A 12,084-nucleotide genomic window follows, 5' to 3' on the forward strand; every position below is an offset into this window, starting at 1 on the left:
AACAACTGATTGCAGTTTGCATCACACAATCTTTTTAAAAGTTCGTCCAGCGACCACTAGGGATCAGTGTAAAACCTTGAAAAGGACACATAGCCTGGGGGTTGTTGACACAAATTAATAGTTATTTATCATATCAGCAAAATTGGTTAGAAGGGTAGATTTAGGTGAACAGAACCACTAGCTTCATATGAAAACAATGGATGTCTATGTGATGTTTTCACTGATATGATAATTTGAAAGTCTAGATTAATTTAATATTCTCAGTTTTACTTCTTTAGAAATGAAAGTAACAATTATGAGAAATCTGAAATGAAACTTTTGCCCTCAAAACCGAAACTGTTTTGGCAACTACGTTGCAGTATTGAAACGTGAATATCCTGATAATTAAGGAACTTGATGCTATGCCTGCCATGCCAACAAATTAGTTAAACTTACTCAGCATACAAACACACGTTTGAAAATATGTTTTTTATTAGAAATAAATTGCACAAAGATTACATGTGAGGCACTGCTTTACCTTTATGTATTTAAACAAACAGGTTAACTAATACCACAATATAAAAATACATTCATGCAATATTTACATTTTAAATAAATATTACTATTATAATTATTTAGCACATGCAGACAAATAACATATTCAAATGTAAGTATAATGTCATCAGAGATAGCCATTAAGTTACACTTTAACCCTATAACTGTCACTGTCCCACAGGTGGGACGTTTGGCATTACATATTTAAAACAATAATTACATAGTCTAAACCTACACCATCTTGACAAACTATATACCGTTGGAAAGCTCTAAGAATATAGTTTTAATATATCAACACCATTTTGAAAAAAAAAGTATGTAGTAAGAGTCATTTTCTAAAATGTCGCAGACCAACAGTTGGGCCCAAAATGTTATTACATATTTATTTGTAAATATCCCATTAACCTGAAATAACCTCGACAAACTATATATTGTTGGAAAGCTCAGGGAATGTAGTTTTCATATTTCAAGGCCATTTGATGATAGAATTTGTATAGTGACAGTTATTTTGTTAAATGTCACTCACCCCATAGGAATACATATAAATGATTATAAATTTATAACACTAATGCCCTATAAACTTGAAATAATCTTGACAAACTATATATTGTTGGAAAGCTCTAGGAATGTAGTTTTCATATTTCAAGGCCATTTGATGATGGAAATTTAGTAGGGACAGTCATTTTGTTATTTGTCACTGACCCAGTAGGAGTCCATATGAATTCGTAAATATTCATAATTCTAATATTCTTCAAAATGAATATATGAATCTTCAAAAATCTTGACAAACTATATATCGTTGGAAAGCTCTAAGAATGTAGTTTTCATATGTTAAAACCTTTTTGCATTAAACACAATGCAGAGACAGTAATTTATCAACTTTTGACAAGATATTGCAACTAACCGTTGACACCTAGTGGCCTTGGTTGGTAAAACCACTAAAAGTGTGACAGAAACTTCATTTTTTGTTATTTTCACCTAAAATTTGGTTCAGAACTAGTTGAGACTTGTGTCTTTATTGGTGTGGTGTTTTGAGAGTAAAACATTTTAATGTTTATATACATTTGATTAGAGAGTATATACTTTATTGCATTATTTTTATTATTGAAAATAAATTTAAACGGGTATAACTTTTTTGTCAACTTCAAACACCTCAGTGTAAAACTATAAAGTGTCTTCTTAAAAAAGAGACCAAGATTTTGCTTCTAAACCAAAGAATGCCAGAGTTATAGTCATTTTAACGTGCAGATCACCTTTTCACCCCCCCCCCCACTCAAAAGGGGCAGTGACAGTTATAACATTCGGTATAATGCTTGTATTTATTTTTATGTGTTAGCGTAGATTGCTTCGTCTTCATCTCGCTCGCACGGCAGATGTCTGTCATCACACTGTTCAACAAGATAAAAAGTAAATTGGGAAAGTTTCTTCTCTTCTCTGAGTGCAAATAAAACTTTAAACATAATTTGCCACCTAAAGCAACACCTCAATTAAAGTGTTAATTAACATCAAGGGATGGTTTCCCGGACAGGGATTAGACTAGTCCTAGATTTAAACACTTTTAAGAGCTCTCCAAACTGAAAACAACTTGCACATACAAATCCTAAAATACATCAGTGCCCTTTGTTTTACCCAAAAATGCACACAGGTAATGTTTTCAGTAAGGCATGTTTGTTAAAACTAGTTATATTTCCTAATTAAACTAAGGCCTAGTCCTGGATTAAGCTAATCCTGGTCCGGGAAACCGCCCCCAAATGAACTGAACAGAATGCACACATGCAGGACTCCTGCATTAAAGCAAAACATTTGTACCTACCCCCCAGTTTTTATGTGGGTCCTCTTGGTAGTTTGTGTAAATGTCATTGCTTTTCTGTCTTTTGCTAAATTAAAAAAAGAAATAAAGATACTGTTACGGATTTGCCAGGTTCTCTCAGAACTCATCACACACGACCATCATCACCTGAGTTTTAATCACGTCACCTCACCCCGCAATCACCATTCACTATTTCAGTTACAGACAAACACACACTCTTCGTCCGTTCTCGTTAATGCAAGCAAGTTTTGTATCTAACTGCCTGACTCCTCTTAATCTCAACCAGGACTTTGCCTGTGTTTCACCAACTGTCGTTGAAGGCTCTCTTGGAACTAAGGAAAGTACAATTGAAATGGTTACACTAAATGCATGAAATGGTACTTATTACAAACAATTAACTGTTTCCCTGATAAGATAGAGAAAGAAAGAAAGAAAGTTTAGAAGAAAGAGAATGACTATTAAGAACTGGAATCTAGGCCTAAAGGCCTAAACCCAAGAACTCGGGTAAAGAAGAAAAGCAGAGGGCAGAAAGCAAAAGGCAAATGCCAAAAGGCAAAAGGCCAGAGCTCATGAAAACCAAGACATTTATTCTCTATCCCTTGACCATGTGACTAAACCTAACATGATACATTCAAACTGAATTCAGAAGATCACCTTTAACCCCCACTGTACTGGACAAACAGCTGTGACAATAGTCTTTGTAAGCACAGGAATGCAGATGGTACAGTATGGAAATGTTGTGACCTATATTTTTAATATTACACTCTGCATTATTACATTGAGACTGTTCAATAAACATCTCAATTTTTGTACATCTGTCTGTATCGTCTTCTGTTCAAAACAGAAGACTGGACCACAACATACTAACTAACATGTCTTCAGTGGCAGCTGGTGACTGCTCTTCCGGGGGCGCGAGTGTCATGTGTGTTGGTCATGTTTTCAAAATATGTGTTTGTAGCGTAACATAAAGATTTCTTATATCATTTCGCTACTCCCTGGTAAAGCACTATGGTGGGCCGAATCTATCTGGCATCAGGATGGAACGGTGCTATACTCCATCAAAGACTTCTTAATCTACTTTCAAGAGATATTTGGAATTCCATTTGGTGATTCAACCATGTGTGAGAACTTCATTCAACGAGCTATCCGAATGGAAAACCGCATGCAGTCATGCAACCAGTTCTCCCAAATCCTCTCCCAGCCAGAGCCGCACTCTCCAGAACCAGAACCCATGCAAATCAACACCACCAGGACCCCGTCAGAATGTCATTGGCGACTGACCCAAGATCTGTGCTAGCAATGGGCATGTTATCGGAGAGTGCACCATCCGTCCTCCATGAGCTTTGGTAAGCTTTTGTACTATTGTAATTTATCTGTTACAGTGCTTGCCCTTCTCAACTCTGGGTCAGACGGGAACTTTATTTCTGCCAAGCTTTGCTCACAACCCAACATCCAAATGGAGCGCATTCCCCAGAGACTCAAAGTGCAATCTGTGATTGATAAACCCCTTGACCGATCATCTATCCAACATCGCACCAGTGAAATAGTTTTGAAAGTGGGAGTGCTTCATCAAGAGACCATCAAATTTCTGGTCCTGGAGAATTCCACTGCCGACATAATCCTAGGAAGACCCTGGTTAATAAAACATAATCCGGAGCTCTCTTGGGACACTGGTGAGGTTAAGTGTTAAAGTGATCATTGTTTTCCCAACAGTTTTCTCGATTTGCCAAATCGATATGCCAAGTCATCCTCAAAACTCAGTACTGAATGTTTGCAGCACTTCTATTGAAAGTCTTAGAAAAGGGTGTGAGTATGGATGAGAGGAAAGTTGAAGTCATCTCCATAAAGGAGCTACAAAAGTTTCTGAGATTTGCAAACTTTTATTGTTGATTTATTCACAACTTTAGTGGCTTCGTTAGAAGAAATGCTGCTGCATGATCTAAGCTTGGAGCTCTGTTAAGTTTATTATCTAACTCTTCTTTTTTACTCTCTTGTTCCTTTAATATAATTTAATATAACTTATTAGTTTACCCCAGGAATACTTTACCTTGACATTATCATTAATTACTATTAATGACATTATTACTAAGCGAAACAATTTATTAATAGTAACACCTGGTCTTAGCATATAGCCTGCTGTCACCAAACAGGGCTGGCGAACGTTAGCCCAGCAAGACTTACTACAATCTACAGACCTCCAGGCCACCACACAGATTTTCTTAAGGAAATTGCAGATTTCCTGTCACTTGGACTCAATAACAATGACATAGAAATATCACCTTTCACACCATTGCCTTGTCTTGTACACGGTACTTGTAGATAGGCAGAACAATAATTTCCACTACTATAGATAGCTTTATTAGTACTCTCATCTGCATCTCCTCACATCCTAGTGAAACCCACTAGTTTTCTAAGCTAACAGACTGTATTAGCAAAATTAGTAGCTGTATGGCAAATAACTTTCTGATGCTGAACTCCATAAATACAGAGATACTTTTTATTGAACCGAATCGCTCTAAACAAAATGCAGTATGTCAGATTACAAATAGCTACTAATGGCTGCACTTTGGTGCCATCTTTCACAGTCAAGAACCTAGGTGTGATGTTCGACAGCAATCTATCTCCAAGGTCTCCTGCTGCACAGCATTCTTCCATCTTAGAAATATCAAAAAAATATGCCATATGTTGCGGGGTGACTAATTGATAGGGATGATTAATAGATTGTTTGGGGAACATGGGATACTGACAAAGTAAAATGTATTGGCTCTGGGAAGTTGGGGGTGGGGTTGTTGCCTCTGCTTTTTTTGTTAGGTTGATGGTGAACGCATGGTGCCTGAGTGGAGACTGAATGTGGACCAGTCCAGATAAACTAGAGAGGGCGTACAGCGAGAGAGAGTGTAAGAGAGGGACGAGTTCGAAGGACCTGCGAGAGAGCTGAAGAGACGATAGACAAAGAGACAGCGCAGAAGTGGGCGTGAGAGACAAGGGCTTCACACAGAGAACACTATGGTTACATCAGATACGGAGAAGCAGCGGACGCCATTACTGTTTACGTGAAGGGGCAAGTCACTCTAATGATCTTTACGTTGGAACTAAGGAAAGTACTAGGATTTATCTGTGATGGGAAGAGTGTGTGTGCTGGAACAGTCATCCGTGGTTTACGTCAAGACTGTTCAATAAACAGTTCTCAGTTTTTGTACATCTGTGTGTATCATCTTCTGTTCATAACAGATACCAAGCATTAATGAGAGAGAGAGAGAGAGAGAGAGAGAGAGAGAGAGAGAGATTCTTACCAGAGTCTTTTGGCTACACAAACTAAAATGATCACTAAAATAACTAAAACAGCAGCTGTGGCAACCGCAATATATATGATCAAGCCTGTAAGAAAAGGAAAACATGTATTGCATATTATTATATATGAATTCATCAAATCAGTACATTGTTTGAAAAAAACATCAACATATTTGAATATAAAGTTTCACCACAATGGGGCACTTGGATAGTTATGACAGAGTTTCCCTCGCTGTTACTGGCAGAGCAATTGATAGCGTCAGGAAAACCCAGCCACCCCTGAAGGGTAAAGATGGTAAGAAAACCATTTTGTTCAACGCTAGAGCTGGTGAAAGCTCCCGAGGGACCAAGCCACTTGACTTCACTGGGTGGGTAAGAGTTTACGATACACACACAGACTGTAAGAGGCTCTGATTTGCAGGAAGACCCATTATTAATCTCAGGAGGATCTATAAATGATGGATAGACAATCTTTTGTTAAACTATTAACAAATTATTTAATTTTTATTAAAATATTGTTGCTGCTCAGTTTTTTTTCTAAACTGTTTAAGACCTTTTTTATACTGTTTTTAACTGGAATAAATATTCAAGTTTTAAAAAAAAACTTTTCTCAAGCTTACATTTAACTTTAAGTGTTTTGGTACTGGTCATTTTGTTCCCATTACTGAACTCTGCAGAGCAGATGAGAGGTTTATTATGATCTTCTCTGGAGGGTGTGAAGGTCAGATTTGATGTTAATCTCCATTGACCGTGGTCTTGTGGCTGAGAGTTACTCATGAGCCTCCCTTCATGGCTCCACGTGAGACGGGGCGGGTCAGACAGGCAGGAATATGATACGATACAGGCAGCGGTCACTTCTCTTTGTGACATCACTTCCTCCTTCACCGATATGGTGGGTTGTTCAGGTAAATCTTGTGAATCAGATTGGATGTGTTGAAAAATGTTTGAACATGTTTAAAGTTTAAGCAGATATCCTATAAAGATTGAAGCTCATCTGATTCAGGTTTTCAATATTGGGGTGAACATTTTATTTAACTAATATCATTAGAAACTTCTACCTTTTACTGTAATAGAAACTTTACTTTCCATGTATGAGTACTTGTTGAAATACTTGATCTCGATGCGGAAGATGTACGATCCAGCATCGCTGTGATTTAAAGGGTTGATTTTCAAAGTGCAGTTTTTGTGAATCAGATCACCAAGAAGACTTGTGCGACCCCTAAATTTGCTGATGATTTTGGAAATCACTTTGTGGTAGATTATGTCAGATGCATCTTTGTACCAGATTCCTGTAAATTCGTTGTATGTCTTTTTATCTGATGGGTAGTTGAACTTACAAGGGATCACCACACATGATCCAGACAGACCCACTACTGAATTTGGTATTTCAGCATCCCAAGAGTTATCACTAGCAGATGATGCTGAAAAGAAATTAAGATTTGCATTCATGCATTAGAGACTTTCTCCAAAGTCCACTTTTTCTAAACCCAATAGTTTACCACTTAGGCAGAGTTTTGAGCTTGTGCTTAGGGCACATATATCAGCAAACAAGGGTACTGCAATACTTTGAGATTAGCGAGAGAATGAGGCTCATTTCTATTTCATTTCAAAATCATAATTGGCTCAGTTCTGGGGCACTGCCCCTCCAAACTCTGCCTATATATGTTCCAAGCGGAATAATAGTGCTTTTTCTTTTTTTTAGTTAGCAATGAATGCCTTTTTCACATTGCCAGCTTTATTGGTTATCTGATGAGAATAAATGTTAAACAGTAAACCATACTGTAGGTCCAGATATGCATCTCAGTCATTACTTGTACACATAATAGTTTCTGTTGTATGGAGCTGAATATGAGATTATTCACTGGACAATAGATACTATAGGAGTCACTGAGAGAAACATTATGTCAAATCAGGACTTTTAGCATCAAATGTGACTTTATTACTTATTTTTCTTAATAATAAATAAGATGATAAATCTAACAGGCCTACTTTTTTTTTACTTACCTCTAAGGTAGAGAACAAATGCAAATAAACAGCTCAGGAAAACTACCATCTTTGCATCAGAATGGAGCACCTGGAAATGTAAAGGGATTTTATCAATTGAATGGCTACATTGTATTAAAACATACAGTGCATAATATTTAAAATCAACACTGCTGAATAGATGCTTTTTTACACTTGCTAAATAAATGTTTAACTCATTCACCGCCAGCCTTTGTTAGAAAAGTTGCCCACCTGCATTTTTGTGATTTTAACAAAATTTTCACAAAATTCCTTGCAGGAAAAATTATTTTCTATAAATATATAAACATACAAATTATATCAAATTAAAGAACACACCCTCTGCTTTCAAACAAACAATAAACAAACAAACAAAATGGGGAAAAAACGTTTCATTATATATTTACTTTTTCCACTTAATTTAACCACTGAAATATGGATATTTCTCTTCAAAAATACAACATTTTGAGCAAAAAGCTTAAAAAATTGCGTTTTTTTAAAGGAATTTATGTTAGAGATCAGACTCAGAATGGCTATCAAACATAAAGGCATTTAAAATAAATCTTAAAATCTTTTTAACATCCGTTTTTGATAAATTCGTTTGATAAAAGCGGTATTACACTTTCAAATTCGTCCAGAAAGGCATTTTTATTAGTTAAATATGAACTCATAAATGATGAGATAACTCGTCAATGAGTTAAGTTTAATCCACTTAAAACTTGATTATATGGAGTTGCTATAATTTATAAAAATTAAGTTGAATTAGCTTACTTTAGGAATTTTTTTATAATTTGCTCCTTACTAGTCAAGCAAGCTTAAATTAATCGATTAAACTTAAGAAATTAAAGTGCATCAAGAAATTTGTACAATGTATGGCATAACTACACTGTGACAGAGATGTTAGCGTATCTCTAATAAAATTGGAGATAAACATGACTATTGCACGATCTAATCTATAGCATCCTAAATAGCACGATGCGTGAAAACTCGTGCAATACATACGTCAAATTCCAATTTTCTATGCATATGATACTCCAGGTCTTCCCGTTCACTTAAAACGGTGCATCTTTTTTGTTGTTTTATGTATTGTTTTTTCTTTTTTTCTGTTTTTTTAAACCATTTACGCGTGGGGTTTGGGTTGTATTTGAGATTTGTTTTTGGATGATATTTAATAGGTTTTTCATGTATTTGTCTATTTTTAAGCCATGGTTGCTTGGAGTTGGGGTTAGAATTGGGTTAGGATGTCATTTTATGTACAAAAAATTTGTTCTAACCCCAAACCCAAGCGACAATATTTAAAAAATTGAAAAAAAAAGAGAAACCAACACATAAAATTACAAAAAAAGATGCACCATTTTAAGTGAATGAGAAGGACTGGCGTATTATATGCATTCTAAATCAGAATTTGGCGTATGTATTGCACGAGTTTTCACACTTTGTGCTATTTATACGCATCTCCATGAGACTGGGTTCGTAGCATCATGCTCACTGTCATCCATTGTCTGCAACACATTTCTTCTCCCTCTTTATCTTTCATCCATCTGCTCTTTTACTAAAGATACTCTTAAGCCTCCTAAAAGTCCTTCTCACTACTCCTAACACTTTTTGACCTTAAGAGCTCTTATGAGGCTTAAGATGCGTTGTGAATATCTTTCATCTTTACTTGGAAATTCTCTTTAATTCTCTTCAAATGCCTATTTCTAAGAATTTTGTCACTAGGAACAACTTTTTACTAAAAATTTTACATAAAAAGGGTAAAAAAATCTTGTCACTTACGTTAGTGTGTCCTCAAACAGTGCATTAGCTGTTATACAGAAGATGTGATGAGCTTCAGTTACAGTAAGAACTTCCTTTCTGACACACGCATGACATTTGTCTTAGTAAGATCAAAATCACCTCCTATAGAGTCACCTTGACAATTGTTTCTTTGTTATTGTGTTGTTTATATTTAATTTACTTCATATGTTCACATCGATCTCTATAGCATCCTAAGTGTACATAATAGGTAAAATCTATAATATAAGAATCAAATAATAAGCAAATCCTGGATATAGTTTGTTTGAATGGGGGGAAATATCTGTTAAAATTACTGTAATTATTATTATACAATTTATTATTAAAATTACACATTGTTCTGGTTGCTTTTTTGCCTGTTTTATCATCCACCAGGATCTGTGAACTGGTCATTTCTACTGAAGACGTTTTTAATGTCTCATTTATGTATGTAGCACAAATTAACTCTTATGCATTTACAAGTAGACAATTATAAACATGCAATTTTAATGCAATGTCAATAATGAAATAATTACATGTTCAGTAAAGCTTATGTTCGAAATATAAAAAAAAAACGTATAATTTTAACTTTTCATAGATAACATGGATACCCTGTTCAAATTTTAAAAAGGAAATGAGAGTCTGCTCTTCACTTGCAAAAAAAAAGAAAAAAAAAAGAAGGGAAACAGTTTGTGTGTCAAAAGTCTTTGGGGTATGTCAGAAAAGTGTTAGTCCTACATCAGGCTTAGTGTAAAATGTGTACTTCCATACTTTCAAAAACCCTGGTTTAAAGCCAGACTTATACAAGCATTTCTGCCCTAGCAAGCAATACTAATAGAAAATCACCTAATTTCAAGAAAACCTCACAATGCAAACATTTTTAAAACATGATGTGTGTGTTTCCTTGTGGCCACTTTGCGGTCCTGATGCTTACCATTTAAACAGGATGTGGATTAGATGACTCACAATACAATGGTTACCTCTCTCACGAGTTCACACTTACATTACTGACAAAAAATCAAGCAAAAACAAATCTCAAACTTCAGTCCTAACTGAGAAGTAACTTAGATTGTGTTTATTTAATGTATATGCACAATAAATGCCTAAATGTTATTCTAGCTCAGCTGGTACCATTAGATCAGAATCTCAAAGGTCTTGGGTCCTCTCTCTAGGGAACACACATAATAATAAAATGATAAAAAAGTAGGCCTTGTTGTCTTTGTCCTAGCTTAATTTATACCCTGCACTGTAAAAAATGTCTGTAGAAATTACAGTATTAATGGGTATTACTGGCAACTAGCCAGTTAAATGAACATGAAACATTTTTTGACTTTATCTTCTACAGTAAGTTACTGGCAACCAGCTGCAAAATTACAGCAACTTTTTTAGAGTGTGTCTGGGAAACCATAGAGTTCAAGGGCAATGAGGCACATATGTAGGGTGACCATACGGGCCATTCATCCCAGACGCATCCTGGCCAGGATTTCGGGTGCGTCTTCCGGAAGTTATATTTGTCGACCACATACGTCATTAAGGTTTATTATTTCAGGTTCTATTTCAGAAAAGCAACCCGTACATTTTATGGTAAGAATAAAACTACAATTGTATGTCTTATGTTTTTAACTGAAATGTCTTGATGACGTGTGCGGTCGACAAATACAACTTCCGGAAGACTCACCCGAAATCCTGGCCAGGATGCGTCCGGGAATGGTCCCCCTACACATATGTGTTGGCAACGGGTAAACATACAGTTTTTGACCTTATCGTCCCTGCCCGATGAAACTCAGGTATGTCCAAAACGGTTACTTTTCAGGAAGTGAAATAAACACGGTATTTCAAAAGCAGTTGAATGTAGCGTTGTCATACTTGGTACGGCATCTTTACATGTGACCATATTCTTGCCAGTGTAATGATATAATCCACATTTGACCCAAATTAATTTAATTTAAATGGACATACGTGCATATTTTACAGTAACGGTCGATACGCTTTCTTCCGATCATTAATTAGAATGGCCCAGTCTATGTACAGAAAAAAAACATGAGACAATTTCTATAATAGCTGCAGATCACCACTTTATATCTATTGATTTTACCACTGCACAGAGCACTTTTAAGCATTCATATGGGAAATTTAATAATAGATTATTACAGGATCATACTTTTGTGCACTCTTTCAAACACTTCTGGGAGATCTGGAGAGAGAGTAAAAAAGTCCTTGAGCCAATGGTGGGATATTATATAGTTCAAATTAAGCTTTTTTACAAGTGTTATTCTGCTTACAATAAAAATATCTTGGACAGCTTGAACAAGAAATCCTACATCTTAATATTCAAGGGGACATTGTGAACGCCACTAAGACTTTTAAATGTAATAAACTGTTTTTGCGGAATCTACTGGAGGAAAAAGGGGCCAGGAGGGGCCATACTTCAACATCGTTTTTTTACCTGGAAATCAGGACTGTGGATAAGAAAATGTTAGGCTGTTTGAAACTCTCGGACGGGAGAAGAGTTATGAAATCATTGCTCATGCACTTTCCTTTTATGAGGATCTCTATAGAGCTGAACCCTGTGATGAGGACACGGCTGACTTCCCCCTTCAGGATTTACCACAGCTTTCAGAAGAGGGGAAATTGAAACTTAATAAAATGTTGACTTTGAGGAATTATCTTGTCTT

At 35.9% G+C, this 12,084-nt stretch overlaps 1 protein-coding gene and 1 long non-coding RNA gene across 2 annotated transcripts; both read right to left on the minus strand.

The window, feature by feature from the left end:
- Positions 1-1,721: 1,721 nt before the first annotated feature.
- On the minus strand, positions 1,722-5,723 carry LOC129438450 (uncharacterized). Its single transcript, XR_012367854.1, has 3 exons — positions 5,638-5,723; positions 2,348-2,411; positions 1,722-1,922 (listed from the first exon to the last, which is right to left on the minus strand). It is a non-coding gene; the product is annotated as an uncharacterized lncRNA (long non-coding RNA).
- Positions 5,724-5,894: 171 nt separating this feature from the next.
- LOC141349194 (sialic acid-binding Ig-like lectin 14) lies at positions 5,895-6,889 on the minus strand (the record flags this gene model as incomplete). Its single annotated transcript, XM_073863364.1, has 3 exons — positions 5,895-5,914; positions 6,256-6,546; positions 6,694-6,889. Coding segments are annotated over 3 exons (507 nt in total), but the record flags the coding sequence as incomplete, so codon positions are not given.
- Between the last annotated feature and the right edge of the window lie 5,195 nt (positions 6,890-12,084).

The sequence above is a fragment of the Misgurnus anguillicaudatus genome, chromosome 24, assembly GCF_027580225.2.
Source record: "Misgurnus anguillicaudatus chromosome 24, ASM2758022v2, whole genome shotgun sequence".
In the NCBI taxonomy this organism is placed as follows: Eukaryota; Metazoa; Chordata; class Actinopteri; order Cypriniformes; family Cobitidae; genus Misgurnus; species Misgurnus anguillicaudatus.